Source organism: Rhinolophus sinicus, linkage group LG09 (genome assembly GCF_036562045.2).
Source record: "Rhinolophus sinicus isolate RSC01 linkage group LG09, ASM3656204v1, whole genome shotgun sequence".
Classification (NCBI taxonomy): Eukaryota; Metazoa; Chordata; class Mammalia; order Chiroptera; family Rhinolophidae; genus Rhinolophus; species Rhinolophus sinicus.
In genome coordinates, this window is record NC_133758.1 from 514,439 (window position 1) to 536,966 (window position 22,528).

The 22,528-nt window shown below is 54.9% G+C and overlaps 1 protein-coding gene and 1 long non-coding RNA gene across 14 annotated transcripts in view; one reads left to right on the forward strand and one right to left on the reverse strand.

Annotated features, from left to right (window-relative positions):
- The first annotated feature begins 285 nt into the window (after nucleotides 1-285).
- On the forward strand, nucleotides 286-9,347 carry LOC109436847 (uncharacterized). Of its 3 annotated transcripts, XR_012498685.1 has the most exons (4): nucleotides 286-1,015; nucleotides 2,050-2,368; nucleotides 6,672-6,851; nucleotides 8,999-9,347. It is a non-coding gene; the product is annotated as an uncharacterized LOC109436847 (long non-coding RNA). The 3 variants fall into 3 exon arrangements; XR_012498684.1 differs by lacking the exon at nucleotides 8,999-9,347 and having other exon boundaries at nucleotides 286-1,743; nucleotides 6,672-7,771; XR_012498683.1 differs by lacking the exon at nucleotides 8,999-9,347 and having other exon boundaries at nucleotides 6,672-7,771.
- Nucleotides 9,348-13,808: 4,461 nt separating this feature from the next.
- ATP9B (ATPase phospholipid transporting 9B (putative)) overlaps nucleotides 13,809-22,528 on the reverse strand; it is a 172,869-nt gene continuing 164,149 nt past the window's right edge. For 10 of the 11 annotated variants that reach the window (XM_019715633.2, XM_074339808.1, XM_074339810.1 and 7 more), the window contains 3 exons: nucleotides 19,565-19,622; nucleotides 18,657-18,860; nucleotides 13,809-14,321 (listed from right to left, as the gene is read on the reverse strand). In XM_019715633.2, the coding sequence (XP_019571192.2) occupies nucleotides 14,185-14,321; nucleotides 18,657-18,860; nucleotides 19,565-19,622 (399 nt within the window). In that variant the 3' untranslated portion in view covers nucleotides 13,809-14,184. The remainder of the gene's footprint in view (nucleotides 14,322-18,656; nucleotides 18,861-19,564; nucleotides 19,623-22,528) is intronic. The other variant, XM_074339811.1, reaches the window with a different exon arrangement.

Below are 22,528 nucleotides of genomic sequence, written 5' to 3' on the forward strand. Positions count from 1 at the left end.
AGTAGGAAGGTGCCCAGCGGCGTCCACGCGATAGAACTGAAACCTCTCTGTCTCAGGTCTCCCACCAGGTTGCCTCGCCCCTGGGGTGTCCTGGTGGGTGTCACAGCACTTTTAAGGTGTCACTACCTGTACTTCTGCTCCCACGCTGACAGCAGGGCCTGGCACGCACGCCTCGGTACCCCAGGCGCATGGAGAGCAGGGACCCCTCGTGGATACCGTAGGGTGTGGGGTCCCCGTGAGACCACTGAGGTTGGGGGGGACCGCGCAAGGATGCCGGATGCTGAAGGGAGGCGGCGCACATCCAGTGCCGGAGGCCGCCAGGGGGCGCCAGGGCCGCGCCGCCCTCACCCCTCCCTTTCACAAGACCTTTCCGCAGTAAGTCATGGTGTCCCCAGACCTGGGTGCCAGGATTTTGCCTGGAGGGTTTCCGTCCACCGTCCGCCGTCCTCCTGGCCCTTTCCTCCCCCTACCCAGGACGCTAAGGGGGGAGGGGGCTGAGTCGTTGCGAGGGCGTGCAGGGAGGTCCCACAAGTTGCATTAAGACTGACTGACCCCCACCCGCCCATCCGCCCCTCTCGCGCTTCCACGTAGGCCGGTGGGTCCTCCGGGACTGGAGCCCACGGGACCCACGTGAGGCGGGGGCGCCCCTGGATGGGGAGAGGCCGGGACTGGGGGTGCTGTTGGCCGCGGTCGCGCTCCTTCTGCCTCAATAAATAACTTTCACTCCATCCAGAAAAGCTCTTTTCCTGTCTGCTCTCAATGCCCGCCTTATCCCCCGCCTGGGTGACGGAATCCCCGTCTGTTTCCCTCTGTTTAATGCCGTTGCCGGGACCACGGTGGCCGCGCGCCAGGGCGCAGGCAGTTCCGGAGGCAGTGGCGCAGCTCCGCGGCCAGCGCGCCCCGTGTCCACCTCAGGCCGGCCCTGCGGCCACCGCGGGGCCACCGGCCTCCGTCTCGCGGCCGAGGCCCCTGCGCTCCCCTTCCGCCTGTCTCAGTCCTCCGGCTTCCTCTCGAGGTGTGTTTATAGCTGCTACTAGGAGAGACGTTACACGGATTTTATTTTAAGAATTGGTGATGACTAACGAAGTTAAAAGGAGCTTAGGACAGAAAACAAGACTATTTTTAGATTACTGTTGTTTCTGTGGATTATTGGGGCAAATACACCCGAGAAGCTTACCATTTTCAAGCTCCCTTGGGGTGCCAAATCTTTTCTCCTGGAGCGCGCTCGGGATATTCCACCCTGCCCAGTATTTTCTAGAGACGCGGGCAGTCACGTTGCTTGGTTTTTTGTGTTTAAGCGCAACTGCTATGGAGACGCGGTCCTCAGTGCTGTGGGCGGTCGGGACAGGGTCAGGCGGACCCGAGAACACCCCATCCTTCAGGGCCATGCTCTGTCCTCCCGCCCTCGGAGCCCCGCGGGATCCACGGCAAGGCGCACCCGGCCAGCGGCTGCCCACCCTCTCCCGGGCGTCCGCACTGGCAGGGGCTCCCGGGCAGGGGCGGTAGCCAGGGCCCACCCTTTCCTCCTTTAACTCAGTCGGCACACCCGGGAGAATCGCCGCAGACGTCTGGGAGTTAAACGTCTTTGCTGGTTCCCATTCCGAGCCGGGCAGCGACTACTCCGCTTCTCATTAGGAAGCTTTGCGCTCCTCATCCTCTCAGGCAGGCGCTGAGTTCTTCTGCCTGACAGCACCTGCTACCCAGCCTGGAAGAAGCACACGGTCTGAATAGAGGCGCTAGGAGGTGTGCTTGGGGACCTCGGCATTTAGCCAGAGTGTGGAGATTGGCATTAAGTTAAGAAATCAGAATTATGGAGAGGTTTACTTTGAAGTAACCTGCTGAGTTTTTAAAAAAAAGCCAATGCAAGTAAACCTCACAGCTGTGGCTGGAGTTGAGAAAGAAGTGGTCCCCTATGATGACAGTCCAGTGCCAGCACATTCAGACTTTCAAATTTGGGCGTTCTTAGAGATCCATGAATTTGGGGTTCAGAGAGTCTACACTGTGCTTTTACTTGTGAAATATCTCTTTACTGCACCCCCACCCATGCAGAGGCCTTCTTCATCTGTCTCCTGCCTAACCTCAGCCGACCAGCCATTCCAAACTTCACCAGCAGATCCAAAACCTCAGTCATCAACCGACCAGTCAACGTCCCTCCCTGGGCACATGCCCAGGGCACCAGAATGAAGGCCACCCTGCTCAGCATGATGCCCGACAGCCTGCACCCTCCATGCCTGGAGCAGTCACGCAGGGACCGCCTCACTGGGAAACCAGTCCCAGTAACCACTACCCTCCACCTGAGGCTGGAGTCGTCTCCCCGTGCCTCCATTTAGCCAGTCACCAGAGCCTCTTCCAATCCACCCCCCTCCTGGTAAGTCTGCCTGCCTGCCTAGTCCCCTCTCACTGCCTCCTGGTGTGGTGGCCTCTGTAGCCTAGTGTGGGGCTCTGTGGACAATATTCCATGCACAGTGGGACAGAACGTGCATCCTGCACGGGACGAGTTTTCTGTGGGTAACTGGCAGGTCCAGTGGGTTTAAGGTGTTGTTCAAGCTTTCTGTTTCCTGTCGATCTTCCGTCTGGGTGTCAATGTCCATTATTGAAAGTGGGGTATTGAAGTCTCCAGCCATCATTGTCCCCAGCGACCCATTTCTCTCTTCATTCCATCAGTTTTCGCTTTATACATTTTAGAGCTCTGTTGCTAGGTGCACATATGTTTATAATTGTTGTTTTCCTGAAGGTTGCGCTTTTTATCATTATGAAATATCCCTCTTTGTCTTTAATAACACTTTTTGTGTTAAAATCCATTTTGTCACTCATCAGTACAGCCACTTCAGCTTTCCCCCAGTTTCTCTGTGCATATCTCTTCTACCCTTTTAGTTTACTTGTACCTTTAAATCTAAAGTGTGTCATCTGCAACTAGTTTAAAGTTGGATTTTTCTGGGTCCAATTTTACAATCTCTGCCTTTGCTTGGCTTATTATTTTTGATATAGTTGTATATATGATGTGTGATTAAAAAAATACAGTAAATGTTGCTGCCGAGTGCCATCCAACGGGAAGGCAGGGATCTTCAGTATAGGAAGTGGCACAGCCAACCTTAGTAACAGTGTGTGACAAGTTTCAACTTGCTTGGTGCATTCAGTGGTGTGTAAGCTACAGTTGAGAGAAGGTGTGTTTTACAGTGTGCCGTAAATCATCATCCATTATGACAATGCTCCATGTCACATATCACTTCTGGTACGGTGATTTCTGTCAAATAAAAACATTACGGTCTGTCCTCATCCAACTTATTGACTAGATCTGGCACAGTGTGACTTCTGGCTCTTCCCCAAAGTCAAAATGATTCAGGACATCGAGGCAGTCACAACAGCACAACTAAAGACACTCAGGAAAGAGGACTTCCAGAACTGCTTCGGAAAGTGGCAAGAATGATGGGATAAGTATGTTTGAAGTGAGGGGGAGTATTTTGAGGGGCATTAATGGCAATGTGTCTTTTACTGTAATAATTTTTTTAATTTAAACATTCACCATATTTTGTAATCACACCTTATACATCTGCCATTTTACTTTTTTGTTTTCTATTTTTCTCATGTCTTTTGTTTCATTATTCCTACTTTATTGCTTTCTCGTATGTTAAGTGAATATTTTATAATGTAGCATTTTAATTCTTAATGATTTTTTACATTTTAGTTATTTCCTTAGTGGTTGTTCTAGGGTTTACCATGTACATTAACATCACAATCAGCTTCAGATCTATACTAGCTTAATGCCAGTGATATATATAAATATTAATCCTATATAGGTCTATTCCCTTTCTCCCCTTTTATGTTATTATGTTAGACATATTACAAATAGTAATCTTAGAAACCCAGTAATACATTGTAATACTGTGTTTCCCTGAAAATAAGACTTAGCCAGACAATCAGCTCTACTGCGCCTTTTGGAGCAAAAATTAATATAAGACCCAGTATCGTATCGTATCGTATCGTATCGTATTATAAGACCTGGTCTTATTTTACTATAATGTAGTAAAATAAGACGGGGTCTTATGTTAATTTTTGCTCCAAAAGACGCATTAGAGCTAATTGTCTGGGTAGGTCTTATTTTTGGGGAAACACAGTAATTATTACTTTGCCATCTGTAGCCATTTCCTTAGTCCAATACAGCTTTGCTCCACCCATTTCTTTTGTGTTATTGGCAAATATATTACACATCTATTACATTTCTATTAATTATAGTTTTTTATATATACTTTAATGAATATAATTGTTTTTCAACCAGTTATGAGAAGAAAAAATATACATTTGTACTGTCTTATAAAATTATATAATTATCTTTACTGGGAACTCTGTTTTCAACTTGTCTGGGGACACTTGCTTTCAGCCCAAAGAACTTCCTTAGTATTTCTTTCAAGATGGTTCTGCTAGAAACAAATTACCAGTTTTTGTTGATCTGGGAAAGTCTTTGTTTCACCCTCATTTTTGAAAGAGCTCTGCTGAGTATAGCACTCTTGATAACCTACCACCTTTGGGCCTGCATTGTCTCTGCTGGGAAGTCACTGCTAGTCTTCTGGAGGTTGCCTTGTAAGTGACACGTCATTTTACTTTTGCTGCTTTCAAGATATTCTCTTTATCTTTGATTTTCAGCATTTTTACTAAGAGGTGTCGGTTGGTGGGTCTCTGCATTTATGATTCATTGAGCTTCCTACAGGTTATTGGCTTTCAATAAATCTGTGACATTTTCAAGCATTGTTTCTTTGAACATTTCTCCTTCCCCTTTCTCTCTCCCATTTCCTTCTAGTAGTCCCATCATGCATTGTGCACTTGACAGTGTCCCATTTCTCTGAGGCCAGCTTCATGTTTCTTCATTCTAGTCTCTACTCTGCCTCCGTGATCTTTACCATCTTCAGGCTCACCAGTCTTTCTTTTGCTGGTTCACATTGATTGCTGATGCCTCCAGTGAATATTTTACTTCAGTTGTGCCTTCCAACTCTGAGTTTCCATTGGGTTCTTTTTCATAGCTTATATAGCTTTATTAATACCGCTTATTTGATGTGACATTATCATCATACATCCCTTTACTTCTTTAATCAAGCTTTCCTTTAGTTTTGTGAACACATTTATGTGGATAGTTTGAAGTACTTTTCTGTTAAATCCAATATCTGCTCCCTCTCACAGGCAGTTTCTGTTGCCTGTTCTTTGTTTTTGTTTTTAAGAATGTATCGGTCATGCTTTCCTGCTTTTTTGCATGCGTCATAATTTTCTGTTGGAAACTGTACATTTTAGAAAATATACTGTAGCAACTCTGGGTACTGGTACCCCTGCCCCTGTCTGGGACTTGTTATTGATGTTTGACATTTGTTCTGACCCAGCCGGGCTCCCCTCTGCATCCTGTACCCCAGCTCTCCCCTGCAGCCCAGGCCCATTGTCACTGGACCCACTTTCCTTCAGCACAAGCTCCACTGCTCTTGAGGGCACTTTTAGGCCTGAACTTCTCCACACTCTGTTGCAAATAAAGTCAGATCCTTTGGGAAGAAATGTGGAGCTTTGGACCTGGGTGGGGACAGTGGCAAGCTGCTTTCTCTGGTGACCCCCATTCTCAGAGCTCGTGCTCCTTGGGAGGGGGAGGCACAGGCTGAGGTCCCCCTGCTGGCCGCTCCTGGCATGAATCCCCCTCCTGAGCCAGGGCAAGGTGCCGGGGTCCCAGTATTCTCCGGCCATGTGAGTGGGGCCAGGGCAGGAGGTGGCCCTCTTCTCAACCCCCTCGCCTGGGACTCAGCTGGGGGCCGGAGGAGAGACATTGAAGCCCCCTCCTCCTGGGACAAAGCCCCAGCTGGGAGGGAGTTGCAGCCTCTGGAGCGGAGTCTCCTCCCTGAGCAGGGGCTGGGGCTGGGGTGGGGGGGTCTTGGTTCAAAGAGTGGACTCTGGCCTTCAGGAATTTTCTTAGAGTCTCTTGATGTTGCATTTGCTGCTTGCCCTCAGGACTGTTTCCAGAGGCTCTGAATGGCTGTTTTTGTTTTAAATAATTTTTATGAGTTTCACTATGGTGCAGCCATGGAGTCCACACGCGCTCCCTCCGAATGTGGTCTCTGACAGCCTGACATGAGTCCTGGTCCCACCGTGCACCTACGGGAGCCAGTTGTACTGGTCTTCATCTCTTAGGGTTGCAGGAGGGTAAATGAGGTGACACCACCTGAATGAGTGGCTGCCCCCTACTGATTGCTCAATAAATGTTAATTATTATTTCAGAGCAATACTGTCGTGGGTTGAATCGTGTCCTCCAAAAAGATGTGTGGGGGCCCTGACCCCAGTCCCTGTGGCCTCATTTGGAAACGGGATCTTGGCAGATGTGATTAGTTAAGAGGCGGCCATTAGGGTGGGCCCTGAACAATGTCACCAGTGTCCTCACGAGGAGAGTCATAGGAGGTGGTCATGTGGTGACAGGGCAGAGGCTGGAGTGACTCGCCTGCAGGTCAGGACCACTGAGCAGCGCCTGCAACCAGCAGCTGCAGAGGCAGGGAGGACCATGCCCTGCTGCTTTCACAGGGAGCACAGCCCGACTGGCGCCGGGCACTGAGAGTGCATTTCTGTTGGTCTGAGCTCCCTAGTTTGTGGTGATTTGTTCCAGGGGCCCCAGGGAACATACACACATGCCCCGTGCTTCTCTTTCCTCCCAGGATGCTTGGTATCACCGTGCAGTGTCCCTCCCTGGAGTGCTTGTGGCTCAGGAACTGCCCCTCCCAGCTGTCCCTCCCAAGGACGCCCCGTGAGAGCCTGGCTGGCAGCCCCACGAGGCCCGCCTGCACCCACGTGGCACTTATGTCCAGGCTAGCCACCGTCGTGGGTGTCACACCCAGGTCAGTCCTGTCCAGCACTGGACCCCCGCTGGCCCAGCCACACTTCATGTGGTCATGGAGCTGCCCTCACTCCCCTAGGGACGTGAACCCCCTGGGGCAGCTGGTGGGGCAGGCCTGCTTCCTGCAGCTACTGGGAAGGGGTGTCTCCTCTTGGGTGGAGGCCAGCCCACATGAACGATCGCAGGCCCAGAGGCAGGGGCGCAGCTGCGTGGGCACCGGAACCCAGTGGTCTGCAAAGCCCGCCTCTGAGTTTTTCTCCTGGGAGGGGACAACTTCCCTTTTTCATTTGGATTGGTCGGATTTGGGATTCTGTCACCACTACAGGAATCTAGAGCCACAAGCGCAGAGACAGAAACAGCACATAGACAGATGTGGCCAAAGGACCCTCCTTTGCTCCCTGAGGATGGGGAGGGACCAGCTTGGGGAGCAGATGACAAATGCCCAATGTGGCGGAGAGGAAGGGGGAGGTGGAAGAGCAGGAGGAATGCCACACTGCAGGCTGGCCCGTGGGGCCTGGCTCCACCTTTACCTGGATTCTCCAGGGAAACCCAGTAGGCTGAGCCGGTCTGATGTGGCAGGTGAGGGCTGGCTGGGCAGGCAGTGGCCGTGCTGTGCCCTTTGGGTCATGCAGCCGCCAAGGGCCCGGTCAACCTTGGGCCCTCTGCTGGTTCACTGGAAGGCCCTTTGCTCAGTGGGTCTCCGCCATCTCAGTCCCGAGCTCGCAGGTCAAGAGCGGCCTCACCACGTCCAGGGACAAGGTGGGCATGGCTCTGAAGTGCTTCCTGAGGCTGTGGCTTCTGCTCCCACACCCTGGCAGGTGGAAACATTACATCTTTTGTTTCTGGCAAGATTTGGGGTTTGCACCTGTGAAGTCACAATGTTTTCCTTTGCAAAATAAAAATAGTGATAGTTTTCTAATGGCAACGTTGTAACTTTTTCTTAGACGAGCTGGTTTCACCTAAATGCGTTTCAGCAGCAATCCAAGGTGGGCTGTCTTTACCCCCAGCCTCACACAGGGAAGCTGTGCTTCTCCTTTTCCTTTTTCGACCTGAATGACTTCCATTTTTACCCACGACGCCGTTTTCGGGAGGGGCGGGCCCTAGAGAGGCCCCTCCCCGCAGGACCAGGGGACAGGATGGAATGACCCAGGCTTGGGTTCCACAGCTTCCCAAACTATTTTCAAAGTGTGTTTAGGTCAATAAAGCTCTAAACAAGTTTGGCCAGGCACTTTTTCCATTAATTTTTAAACCCAAGTGAATTTCAAGGGAAATTTAATCCATGCGCTTCTGAGTCATTACACTTAAGTCACCAGGAGGTTGTGTCAGAACCGTTTGATGTCCGAGCAGACGGCCGCCTTTTACAAGCCCGCTGAAGCCTTTTTTCTTCTGAGAAACATGCTGGCGGTGGGCTCTGGACCGGCTCCCCTCCACCTGGGCCTCAGCTTCCCAGACAGTGACAGTCCATTATGGTGGTGCTTTTAGAAATTGAAGTAAAATGCACTTCACAAAAATGTACCATCTTAGCGATTTGTAAGTGCCAGCTCAGTGGCCTTAGGCACATTCTCAGTGTGTGCAGCTGTCACCACCACCCACCCACAGAACTTTCTCGTCTTCCCAAACTGAACTGTTCCCATTGAACACCCGATCCCCACCCCTCCCCCAGCCCCTGGCACTGCTGTCGACTTCCTGTCTCTATGGATTTTTCTCCAGGCACCTCATGTTGGTGGAGTCACACAGTGTCTGTCCTGTTGTGGCCGGCTTATCTCACCACCATGTCCTCCAGGGCCATCTGCGGTGCAGGGTGTCAGGGTCCCTCCCTCTGTGGGCTTCGTGTCCACACAAAGGGGTACTTGGCTGTCTCCACCCGTGGCTGCTGTGAGTGCTGCTCAGGAACGTGAGGTGCAGACATCTCCTGAGGACCCGCCGTGCTGTTTCCCACAGTGGCTTCTGCTCAGTTTGTCGGCAGCATTGTCACTGCTGGCACTGGCCAGATTCTCAGGAACGTCCCTTTCCAGAGAACGTGGCTCTGGATGAGACCTGAACAGCCGGTCTGATCTGGGGGTGCCGGGACGCCACAGGGAGGGGCGCTGGGGGATGGAGGCTGCACGCCCTCGGGTGGGCAGCTTATGGCCGGTCCTGTCCTTTCAGAGACATGGTGCCTGTGAGGCACAGGCTGCGAGAATCAAGTCCTGCTGAAGCGTCCAGAAGTCAAGATTCGTCTCTGTGCTGAGGCTCAAAGGCCCGGCTGCTGCTAAGAACCCACGGTGCCGCGCTGTCCTCTCCGTGAGGCCACGGTGACGGCTCAGTTGTCAGCTCCCCGTCACTGCTTCTTAACGACTGACCCCAACGGGAACCCCAGCTGGCTTCCTGCTGGCTCCCTGGTGCCCCGTCTCCTCAGGAGCCACAGAGAAGAGTCATGGCCACAAGTCCGAGGGGTGCACAGGACAGGATGACTCTGAGACCTTGGGCCAGACACCTGAGAGCCGAGGGCGGATGGCGCCCCCTGCAGTTGTGCCAGGCCTCCGGGCTTGCTCACAGCACAGCAGCCCAGAGCCAACGTTCAAACCTGTGACTCCACAGACATTCCTGCTCCCGACTCTTCCTGAGAGCCTGTCCCTCGGGAGCTGGGTTCCCTGGCACAGGGTGACTGCAAGGACCCTGACCCTGGCATGCAACTGCCAATTGTAAAGTTAAACCATTTTGGTGCTCGGCTGGTAACATGCCTGTACTTTCAGGTAGGGCAGAAACTGAAATACCTGAACTGATATTAAGTAACTTAATAAATAATGGTAGGTATCTGGCAAGTGCCCCCACTGTGCTGGGCTGAATGGTGCCCCCCAGATTCATATCCACCTGGAACCTTGGGAAGGGGCGGTATTTGGAAGTGGGGTCTGTGCAGACAGGATTACTTGTGATGAGGCCACCCTGATCCAGTGACGGGTGTCTTCATATCAGCAGGGAAATCTGGACACAGACACAGGGGATGACAGTGCGTGAGGACCAGGCAGAGATCGGAGCCATGTGGTCACGAGCCCAGGACACCAACAGCAGCGGAGACAGGAAGAGGCGGGGAGGGGCCTCTAGGACACTGGAAGCACCTCCACCGCGTTGCATGGCCCGGCTGGCTTCCCTGGGGCCTCAGGGCCTTCTCGGCCGCACACCCAGGCCCGGGCGGGGGCTCTGCTTCACCCTCACAGGAGCCTCCTGAGTTTGTGGGACCTGCCGCTGACCACCTGGAACTGGTCACGGGGTTCAGAACCCTCCAGGGCCCCCGTGACCGTCCCCAGGTGCTCCTGGGAGATGGGAAAGAGGGGGATGGGGACGGGACCCCACAGAGCAGCTGATCTTTGGGTTTCGCCCCTCCGTTAACCAGAGGGAAGCAAACATTCAAAACGCCAGGCTTCTACAGTAGGAGTGGGCACAGCTGTCTCCAGAGTGAGATCTGAAGGACGAGGACAGTGCTGCCCACCGGAGGGTCTGGACCGGCATCTCCCGCCCAGGCGCGGACAGCTGGGCAGAGGCAGTGGTTCTCTGGGCTGGAGTCAGGATGGCCGGGACTTCTAGGCCCTCAGGTTCTAAAGTCACGTGGCAATGAAATTTGGAAAAGACCGGAATTAGTAACGAGTTTTTAGGACTCAGGAAAATGGATGTGAGACCTTCCTTGCCTCTCCCAGGTTCCAGCGGCTCCCCTCAGCATCTTTTCCAATGGCTCCCAGACCCTCTGGTCCCCCCAGGAGGTGTCCCCATGGGGATGGGGCAGGAGGCGGCAGCACCCCTGGGGGGAGTCTCCCCAGAAGGACGAGGCACCTCAGAGGTCTGGTGGGGCCTTTGTCATGAATTTGGATGTGGTTCCCACTCTGGCAGAACAGAAGCCTGTGGGAAGGCGGGGACTCCTCAGTGAGGGCGCCGTGGCCCGTGGGGGTCACGGGGTCTAGCTGTTCGAGGGGGCCACCGGCTCTTACCACCACGGAAACCGGCCTGGGCCCTGGCGCGGCCTCCGGGCATTTCTTAGCTTCCGGCGCCACCTGCTGGCGTTTTCTGGAATTACACCCAGCACTGCGGCGACCAGAGCCGGTGAGCAGGGGGCTCGCCCGCCATGGCCAGCAGCCTGGTCCCAAAGCGTCTGCAGGGCAGCGCAGGTGCAGACCCCGCCTCAGGACATACACTGGTGCCACATGCGGTCACGTCCTGGGCCCTTCAGTGTCATCCTCACGCTCCCCACGTTGGGACATGACACAAGGAAGACCTGAAGGCTTAGGTGCCTGGGGTCCTGGGCCAGAAAAGGTTTCATGTGAGTCAGGAGGTCGCCTATGTCAAGTCCCCGTCCCCATGTCCCTTCACAGCTCCCCATCCCCCAATCCCTGATCTCCCATCTGTCCCACGTCCCCACGCCGCCCCACTTCACACCCTCTCCCCCCGCCCCATCCCCGTCCGCATCCGTTTCTTGCAGGCACAGTAGCTGTGGTCCGTACACCTCAGATTCGGGTGACATTCCGAGAAGGAGCATAGCCTGGTGACGCTGACGCTCTGCAGGCTCTGGGGACACTGAACGTCCCTGGGCCAGTTTCTCAGCCTCCCCTGCGATCTGAAGTGTTTTCTGAGGTGTTAGGTGACCGGTTGTCCTGGGATGGAACAAGATCAGCCATTTCTGTCCCCAGTCACTCAGCTGCCCGCCTACCTAGCCAGCCGCCCAGCCAGCCGTCCATTCCACCTCGTACACTAGTGAACGTCACTGATGCCAGGCCGTTGGGGACACAGTGTAGAGACAGCACTGCCCCACGCCCACCAGAGCCTCTCACAGCCATGGCTCTCGTCAGCGCAGACTGCTCTCGGTCCCCCGAGCTCACGCCACTGCCCTCTGTCGCTCCATCACAATTGCTCCCAAAAGCCCAACTGCTGTCAAGCCCAGTGGTCTGGACATGCTGGAGAAGCCAGCTGGCTGGACTGTTAAGTTCCTGATGAAAGCCTCCCGAGCACACCTCTCGGGCCTGCACAGCCCTCTCTAGGGGGCTTGCGTCCTGTCACCCCGCTCCCTGCCCCGCACTTCCCCACAGCCCTCTGCTCATCCCGTCGCTTCCAGGCCGCTCAAGTCTGGCCTCACACTAAGCACCCACCACCGTCTGAACATGTGCCACACCTTCCTGTGCCCTTGACCTCGCAATTTGTTCCTCTCGCTGTCACACTTCTCAAGGATTGTCTGCACGCTGTTACGTCACAGTGCACTGGGGCAGCACAGCCCGAGCGCCCTCACCTGCCTGCCCTGGCACTGCCCTGACGGCCCCAGCACCCCAAGGCCCCATCTCAGGGCCTGTGCACATGCTGTCCTGGTCCCTCCGGACTCCTCAGCTTCCTTTTCACGTGCCCTGACTCCCGTCCAGCACCCCTCCACCTCGCGGGGCTCCCTCCCCAGGACAGCGTCGACGGCTGATGTTGTTCCCCCCCGCCCCCATCAGCCCTCTAAGCTCGGCGTCTGCACAAGGCACATGTATTGAGTGAAAGGACGGTCCTTTCTTGTGGAGCTTACAGCAGACCGGGAAGGACCCAGTGACATGAGCAAAGCATTGAAATGCACTTCCCAGACCCTAAACACGGAGAAAGAATCCTCAGTCCTGCGGAGTTGGCTCCACCCACCCATCGGAATTTCAGGGTCTGCAAGGCCTGCAAGTGGCCAGGTGCTTCCTGACCCTGACCGGGCGGCCTGACCCCTGGCTGAGAGCCAATGCGACCTACTGCGACCCGACCCGTGGTCAGTGGTCAGTCATAGCCCCTTACCTACTGCCCAGCAGCTCCTGGTCGGCTCACATCACCTTCACTGCAGATGAAAACGGCTGTGCCCCATTAATTTGCCCAGAAAACATCCTGATTTCCCCGGACCACGTTGACCTGTCTGCCCCAGAGGTGGCCAGCTGGGAACTCCGCCACGAGGCGCTACCCCAAAGCTTCATCACTTTGCTTTGGAGGGAACGACAGCTTGTCACACAGTCAGAGCAGCAGACGGGGCGGTTCTTTTACATTGGCTCACAGGCTGCTGGCTGCACACTGTCTGGGACCCTGGTCCCAGCATGCGGCCACCCCCTGCCCGCTGCGCTCAGGCGTAGGGCGGGAGTCACCAGGAGGCCCATGCCAGTGCAGGCCAGGAGAGACCTTGGGACGTTCTCAGTGGAAAAGCAGCGCAAACGGCTCTCGCCCGGTGAGACCCACAGGACAGTGCCACCTTGTGTGTGGCCCGGCGAACGACCCCTAATGTCCCCCCTGGTCGCCACCCCCATGGGGCGCCGCAGCAGGACGTCCTGGCCCAGAGCCCTGTGGTGCCCAAGGCAACCACCATGATGGGCAATGGACAGAGTCAGGGCTGGCTGCCGCCTCTCCGTGACTGGGGGGACAGGGACATGTGGTGGGGAACAGCTGGAGAAGGCGAACACACCCAAATCAGCTGGTGCCACAGGAAACAAGAAAGAACCCGAGGTCAGGAAGCCTTGCTGGGAAACCCTCCATCAGGCTCGGGGGCCAGTGGACGGGACCCGCGAGCTTTACAAGAGGGGGACCAACTGCTCGCCCATGGAAATGGCCCTCAATAAGAGCAGCTGAGCTGGCTCACGGAAGTCGTGATGACTGCATGGGACACAGGGCTACCTACGGGTGGGGGGGTCACTCAGGTGCGTGGGCGCCTCTGCAGCCTGAGCGAGCAAGGAGAGCCCGCCAGGGCGCCCAGTCTGCAGGGCTAAGTGCTCAAAGGACATGGTGTCTGCACTGACCGACCGGGCTTTGCAGTTGCGTGATGTCACAAATACGGAAAGGATGGGGCTTTACAAACAGGTTTTCCCAACAGCACGCCTTCAACAAACGTCAGCGGGGACCACGGGACGGCTCGTGCAGGTGTACGTCCCTTTACATCAGAACTGATGCACCCGGGTGTCCCGCCCAGCAGGTGGCACATAAACGGGGCCGCCGCAGCATGTTTGCAGCGTCCAGGTTTTATTCTAGTTAAGCAGGGATGGCTGTCTATATTGTAACATTAAAGGAAGCACGTGAATGTTAGCAAAGTGCAGAATATTAAATAGACTTTCACTTCAATTCTCAGAAACCAGACTGAGATGAACGCTTTACAGTAAGAGTGAGATAATTGGGGCTCATTTTCAATAGAAACTGAAGCTGGTTTGATAAGAAAATTAAATTCTGAAAAACAATAAAAAGGAAAGAAGGGGTGCACCCTGCACGATGGGGCGCTGCAGTGCCACCCGAGGACGCTCGGGGCTCCAGTCCTCTCCCGTCCTTCCCAGCAGCCACAGCCCCGCTGCACCCACCAGGACCCCGCGGAGCTGGAGGGCTGGCGCCTAGGAGGTCAGCTTGGAGTAGCTGGGCGGGGACAGCTTGCGCTTCAAGTACTTGAGTATGTAGAGTGGCAGGCAGCTGACCACGGTGATGGCTGACACCTTCCACAGGAAGGTCATGGTTGTGATGAAGGCGACATCTGTCAGAGAGAAGGGGGAAAACGTAAGAGGCGGCAGGGAGGCCACCCGGCGCCTCCCGTCACCTCCAGACCTACAGAGGCGGGCCCACCGGAATCTCAGGTTTCTTTACTGAAGCGCTGTTGGATTCTCGAAATAACAGAGCCAAAGTCCCGTGTGACTAACGCGGCCAAGCACTGCTCGGGTGGCAGAGCTCACGCACCGCTGGTCAGGCTGCAACTCTTGGCAACGGAGATCTGTGATGTGTTCAGGCACCAGGCCCATCCGTCTCCCGTCCCCTCAGGTACTGGGGGGAGGCAACAGCAGGCCACCGGTGGTGCTGTCACTGCACACCTGTCCTTTCTGTCCCTCAAAACCAGAGAAGCCCTCCCCAGCGCCCTTTATTGCCGCGTAACAGAGCTGCAGCCAGAGGCCTGTGCTGTTGAATTTCTTGCGGGACGAGGCACAGGCGAAACCTGACATTTAGTGTCCGATTGTCCAAGTGGCAGCAATCCCTTTGGACTGCTGTCCGAGGTGGAACACAACGACCTTCCAAGAGGAGGCAGGGGCTCTGATGCACACAGGGCATGGGGAGAACACCGGTCGGTGCGCCGGGTATGGCAGCCCACAGACCCCGGTCACAGTCTGTGTTTACCCGGAGTTTGCAGACCCTGAAAGTGTCTTCCAGGGGCTCAACCACTAAATGTTGCCGGGATGGATAAACTGTCCCCTCAGGGACCTGGATGCCGCTGTGCGGACTTAGCATGTGGCCCCCAACCCTGGAGCACAGAACCTGCACAAGACCTTGCTCCCACTGGGAACAGCCGCGGCAAAGGCTTATGTGGTGCCACCAAGGCTTGGCCGGAAACCGAGTTCCGGGAGACTTCTGACCAGCTGAGCATTTGACCGACACGGCTTTGCTCAATTTCCACACTCTTGGAAGACATAACAGCTTCACCTACCTAAGAACGTCCCAGAAGACACTCTGCCTGTGCCCGCTCGGACACCACACAGGAGGAGAGACGAGAGCAGGCGGACTGCGGGCGGTGTGGGGACTTCCAGCCACGGAGACGGAGCCACACAGGCAGCACTGACAGTGACACTGGGAGGTGCCCTTGTAACTGTGACGCGCGTCACCATGCACTTGTTCACGCAACGTGAATTCATAGCCATACAGGAGAATACGCCATGTTTTTTCTTGATCAGGACAGAAAGTACAGCTGGAAAGAGCCATTTCATAGGTGTCCTGGCTACTTTTTTGGTGAACGTTTCTTTTAATACAGAAACATTAACTTTTACATTTGTTCCTATCCACGTGGCCACCACTGAGGAAAGACTTGAGTGTGAGCTCAGGCACCATGTACGTTTATAGTGGGATTCCTTGTACTTCTCTGCCACTTATAATACGCACATGGTAAAGTTATGAGAAGGGGACAAATCTCGTACATCTCCACTGCTCAAAACTGTTCAAACTCGCCGAAAGAGAATCCATTTAGTAACTCGTCTTCCGGGGTAAAGGCTGGAGACGTTTTCCTGTGAAGCTACGTGTCAGTTTTTACCAACAACTCACGGTTCACGGCTTGCTGTGAGGCTGTCATCTTTGTCCCCTAGGAGGTCAACTAAGGGCTGTGGCGCATGGGCAAGGCTGGCTGATCACAAATGGCCAGACTGTCACTTTACTCAAGGGGCAGTGCTCGTGGCCTTCGAGTTTCATGACCGTGCTAAGCGGTTCCGTGAGTGCTCGCTGAACAAGTCACCTGTTGCTCTGTGAGGCAGCCGTCCATTGGTGTCAGTGTCACCCACGTGGCTCCTTCTCTCTGTGAGTCCGAGCGGCTGGCCCATCCCTCCCTAGCTGTGCAGGGGCCCTACCGTGGGGTCCGGCATCTGCTCGGGCAGCATGTCCCTGAGGAGACAGGGCTGACACTTCAGGGCGTGTCACAAACCTGTCTTTGCCACAGCTGGGTGAGGCTCCTTGTCATCACAGCTCCCTGAGAAGCACGGGCATGCTGCCTGCTCAGTGTGCAGACCCGGGCTGTCCCCAGAGAAGACGTCCTGCCAGAGCATGACCGACGCGGCTACTCTGGCTGTCCTCGGAGCAGATGTCATGCCAGAGCTTGAATGACGCAACTACCCCGGGAAGTGCCCCACAGCCGGTCCCCAAGACGTCTGTCTGCTTTCGTCCTGCAAGATGCTGACAGGCCTTAGAAAGGGGCTCCAGGAACCAAGCTGTTGGGAGACGGGCACAGGGCAGCGCGGGACGTGGGCTGCACAGAAGCTGCTCCCTCTGGCGATGCTGCCAACGGCCTTCGCAGACTGGTGTCTGCCCTGCCCCCACACTGCCTGCTGGGGCTGTGCTGTCATCTGTTCTGGTCTGGTGGCCTCCCAAAGCCACAGTCACCCCGACCCAGGGGGCGCAAGACGGGATTTGCCTACCCGGGGAGCTCTCAGGGTTTTCTTTTTATCCTGCGGGCACCCGGAAGTTTCCAGAAGGCTGAGTCTAGGCGTAAGTCCTTTCTCATTGCCTCGGCCGTCTGGGCCTTTCCTGCAGGATTTCCCAGACAGCTCTCTGCTCTGCGCTCTTCCTGGAGCCCCTGAGGTGGGGGGCGTCGCCCTGGCTGAGCCTGGGACACTCCCTTTCAGGCCACTACCCCTCTCTCTGCCTCGTGTTTACCTGCGGGCCGGGAGGTGTCTTGGCTTTACTTCCCAGTCCTTTTACTTGTCCTTTGTCCCCATGACTCCAGTTTCCAAGAACTCTCTCGTTTTGAGCATTCCTTTTCACAGTGCCCCTGCTTGGGGAATGGATGCAGCTCTTCCCTCTTATTTTTCTGGAGTTCTGTGTCTGTCTGTTGTTAGTGTTTCCTCAGCTGTCTGGTGACCCTGGCTGCCCAACATGTTCAACAGACACGAGTCAGTCGACTGGAACCGCTGGGTTACCGATGGGGCCTGTCACCTGGGCCCCGTTCAGTGACCTGGCACAGGCCTGGTTCTCATTCGGGACGTCAGAACAACGGGCCCGTCTGGGCGTCCTGTTCTCAGAGCAGATCTCGCCTGGAATGGGCAGAGGCTGCAGCACAACGCCAGACAGTCGGCTTGCTCATGCCCTCGGTGAGCTCTGGGAGGGGGTGTGTGCCGACGGCGGTGTGCCCCGGCGCCCGGTGAGGCAGGTGGCAGGGACACGTCATGCCCGGTAGTGGGTGTCAGTTCTGGGAAGTCACAGTTCCACATGGGACTCACTGGACCCTCCCGGAGGCAGAGGTCACTACTGTCAGGGTTGCTGACATTCCATCAGGGACAGGAGAAGGTCCTCTCTTTTCTGAAAACCTTCTGGAAAATTCCGTCTCGGACCAGGAGCAGCACTGCACTGTGTTCCACGTACGGTGGGGACGCAGCCGGCATTCCCCCCTGTCAGGAGCCTGAGGACAAACGCTGCCTTCCCTCCCACTGACTGTGCTCCGTCCCTTCTCTCTGTCTGATTGAAATGCCTGCAAGGAAACCCCACGAGCCCTATGAGCCCCGTCCACCAGCCACGGACACAGTTCTCACAGTTCTGGACACTATCAAACCCTGGCTGGGAAGGCTTGAGATCTGGGGAAGGAGAGCGACGCGTGGGGTTTGCTCAAGTGGCTCGGGGTGCAGCCCAATGCTGCCAGGACGCAGGAGGCCTTGGCGAGGACAAGGATGTCACGCGCCCACCAGCACCAGGCTTCCCTCCCACAGTCACTTCCCGTCGAGGCGCGTGCCTTCACGGAAGTTACTCCTGAGGAAGAAGTGTCGGCAGGCCACACAGAGTGGCGGTTCTGACCGCTCTCCTCAGTCTGGACCAGAGGAGCGTAGGGACAGCCACTGCCACTGTCAGCTCTTGTCTAGCATCACACACCAGTCCCCTGGCTGGTGGTGGCAGGTTGGGAGGACTGCACGCGCTCAGGAACACGGTGCTGGTGACACCACGCCACAGTGCCGGACAGCTGGGCTGCTCACAGGGCTGAGGCCATCAGCATGGTGCCCGGTGGCCTCTGCATGAGGGGCACAGGCAGGGGAGCGCTGCCCTGTGGGCACCTGGGCCCCGTCTTGGGACACGCTGCTGCAACCGTGGAGGACCAACGTCACAGCCTGTGCGAAGTGGTCCCCACTTAGCAGTGTCTTTTTAAAAGCCAACATGGTGAAAATCTTAACTGCTACAAATTATTGCAAGGAGTTTAACCTTTCTCCCCTAAACAAGCTTCTGTGTTGTGGAGCTTTCTGACGCGGGTTTTACTGTGATCTGCAATTTAAGGCAATGGTATGAAGAAGTAATAGTAAAAAATGTTTAAAAATCAATAATAGACAATTATCCGAAAAAGGATTCCAAGGCAACTTACCAAAATATTCATTGAGAAAAGCAAGCGAGGCCACGTAGCAGCCCAGGCTGAGGAACTCGGCCACGACCATCAGCCAGTGCCATGTCCTGATAGTCAGCGCCACCATCAGCAGCTCCGTGAGGACGAGGGCGGTGAATGAGATGCCTACCACGTGCACAAACTCAGACTCGAAAAGCACCAGGGCCCCGTACATGAGAATGCCGCCTGGAAAACAGCCAGGGTGACCAGTGTGGCTTTTTATGCAACTTTTTCTGATTGGGCTAGAAATTCTCTTCCTGTGCAAGCCAGCTGGGAAAAAAGGATCCTGGGAAGAGCTAACTGATCTTTGTAACACGCAGAGATGTGGCTCAGGTACACACCCACGCTTGGGACTGAGAACTGAAACTCTGGATCTTGAGGAATGTACCATGTGGTACTAGCTAGACCGTCAGAAACCCAAGCAGAGGCTTAGAAACACTTCGCTCTCTGGAGAAGCCACGCCTCCACGTCAGTGAGCGCCATGGTCAGCACGTCAGGGACGGGCCTGCTGTCTGTTAGTTACACTTGCAACAAGCGCTCCTTTGTCCAGACACTAAGCCAAGGCTTCCTGACCACTTCTGATGACATAATTCAGGTTCTTGGTCTTGCCATGGGCTCGTGAAAGAGAACCACTGTGTGGGGTCCATGTATGACATGGTAAGTGCTGGTTAAAATTTTTCTGGATTAACATTTAATTAAAACCAGGTCTGTTTTTAGGTGACATTCACCAGTTACAAATACCAACCCATGATGCATTGTGAAGAGGTCTGGAATAGCGATTGACAAGATAAACAGGAAGCAACATCTAACTGTTGATGAAATTAGAAGCTTTTGGAACGTAACTGGGAGGTGAAACCAAGCCTGCCACCAGGAGCCAAGGGCTGTCTTACCTTGGTAAATGCTGATTAAAACCCAGATGAGGAAGGTCTTGAAGGACAAGCACCTGCCCTGGGAACAGTGGGAGAGCTTGGTTAACAGCCTGTGCTTCCCCTAAGACCCCGGGCCCCCAGCCCAACCAGACACCAACCCCGCCACCTGTCCCGCCGGGGTGTCGAGTCGTCCACTCTGCACACTCGTGGCTTGACCTTTGCTGACCGTTACATGTAGCCACAGTTACGTGTCCCTTGGCTCCCTAGTGACCGGAGTCCAAGTGCACAGACACACATTGAAACGCACTAGGGGATAAAGACTCTTTGTGGTGAAAATAACTTCCCTTTACTTCTCTATTTCTCGGGAACACATATTACTGTATTTACTTTTTAGTTTCTTTAGATGAGAAAAGATAGTCTATCAGACTGAGGTTGGAAGTATTATCCCTCAGAGCCTTTCTGGAAGACGCCACGTAAGTAAGTCCAACACAGACGAACAGAATGGCTTCCTATGCAGCAATCCTCACTTTTAAAACTACGCCCAGGCTATCAGGGACGGGTCCGAGGCAGAATACTGGCCGTGGTCTCGTCTCTCCGCACCCCTGAAGACACATACATCCAAGAATGGACACCAGGTCCTCAGCGGCCACACTGGCCATCGGTGGTGAGGGTGACGCACGTTAGAAGAGGCCGTGGCAGCACAGGGTGTTAGGACCAAGTGCTGCAGAGACCTGCAGAGCGTCTCGTCACGTAGGCCATCACACGTACCCCACTCTGCGTGTGCTCCTTACACAGTGCAGTGTGGCTTCTCTCCACTTATAGGACAGGAAACCTAAGAAGTCTGGTGATTTCCTCAAGGTCATCAGCAGGTTAGTGCTACCAAACCGTGTCACTGATCAGAGGCCAAAGCTCTGCTTGCAACTGGGTCCCACCATGGGGCCAGTTACAGCAAATGAGGACAGGGAGGCCTTAGAGTTGATGCCACGGGGAAAACAAACAGAGGGATGCGTCACACGGCGACACCTGGGGAGAGTGTAGGTGTGGGTCCCAGCTGCCTGCAGCCCTCTGACCGTCCAGGAGCTGTATGCCCAGGACCAGCACGGCCACCCCCGGGCGTCCCCCGGTTCCAGGGCCAGTCTGGGAAAATACTGGCCGACCCCAGTCCTCACTACTGTATGTGAAAGTAAGACTCACACGTCGTGACTTGTTAACAGGGCACACTGAGTTTTAAAGGCAGAGGTTTTGAAATGTAAACATTTATATTTCAAATAGGTCCTTTCAGTACATTTTTCCCAAGTGTGTGTCTCTGACTGGATACTAGTGGAGGTTCAGTCTTTGCTCATAAAACTCCTATGTATTTAAGTATGTGCTTAATTTTATTTCAGTATTTTAACAGAAATTTAAACTTTAATTTTTGACATGAAGAGATTTACTTGGTCGCCAGGTTTGCTGACACCTACTTGCCCCCAGGCCCGTGACCTAAGTATCAGTGGACATGCTGAAATCAACTGGAAAGCGCTCCTGAGCCTCTCGCTCCTGGATGAGAGACGTGTATGCAAGACTCTAGAGTTTAGCTCTGGGACGCAAAGAAAGATCGTGTAGTTAGTGGCGCAGACGTCCTCTGAACGGTCCAGGCTGCATGTCCAGCACTGTCCTGGGCCCATGGACCATCCACATGACTTAGGAGCAGGAACACAGCTGTCACCACCCATGGGTGGTCCTTCCCTCCCCCATGCACACGCCAATAACCGTGCGGCAGGAACTGTGACCAGGAACAGAACGGACGCCGCTGTGGCCACACACCGCTGGGCTCGGAGTCCCACCAGGGCCGTACCTCCCTAGCTCTGTTGCGACTTGAACAGAAGGGGCGAGTGCCTTGGTTCCCTCCATTGTGCGCAGAAGTGATGAGCACAGTCCCCACGTGGGTGAGACAAACAACACGATGCCGGGAAGCTAGTGAGTGAGCCTCCAATGAACGCCTGCTGAGCCGACGTCCCCAGGACAGACTTCAGAGGCTCCGTTCCGCTTACTCAGCCACCACAGCTCCACCACAGGCCCCAGGAGGCCTCTGGGAGGCTGACCTACCGGAGGTCTTCGCACTAGTTGTTGATGTGACTGACAGGCCAAGGGCTCCACGGCATGCTACGTGCAGGCCGACCAGGGGCGTGTGTCGCACGGACGTGACCCCACACAGCAGAGGGGGCACTGAGGCCACAGTGGGCGACGTCCAACAGCTCAGAAGCGCGAGGACTCCTGCCCGCGTTGTAACCTTTCTCACGGTAACTCATTCTCCCAGCCTCCTCCTCAACCTACTGTCTCTGGTTCCACCAGAACAAAGGAAAATGGCAGTTTTCCTCCTATTCCCCTCATGACAACTTCGGAGGAGGCTGGGAGTAAAAGCTTACACAGCTGACTAAGATGGGGAAAAACGCAGGGGACACTGACCTGGAACCATCTTCTGAGGAGCGGAGTTGGTGTGGGGATGGCAGGGGTGACCATGGGATGACAGTCCCCTGACTCAGCTGGCCCGGCCACTGGGAAGCAGTGAGGGCTTCTCCAGCAGGAAACGTGCGCCCCCGGGTACGAGGGCAGGGGCAGAAGACTCACTTCCTGGGGGTCACCCCAATGTCGCTCGTTTCTTGTATCACTGGTTTATTTCTTGAAGTTCTCACCCTGAGTTCCTAAGGGGTGAATCCGCCTCCATCCAACGAAACACGCCGCTCAGAACGTGACAACTGTGGACCGCCACGGCCCAGAATACTTCTGAACAGATTCTACAAGAACTGGCCCGTGCAGTGTCACCTGACAGGTGACCTCACTGCTTCAGGCCAGGGTCAGCAGACATGTTTATGACGACAGCTCTGCACATCGACCTCGGGAGAATGTCTTGGCTTTGCCGACTCATTTCACCCATCTGGTGTCGAGGGCACTTGGGGTGCAGACACAGGCAGGAGCTGCAGAGCCCCCCCAACCCTCTCCAGAACC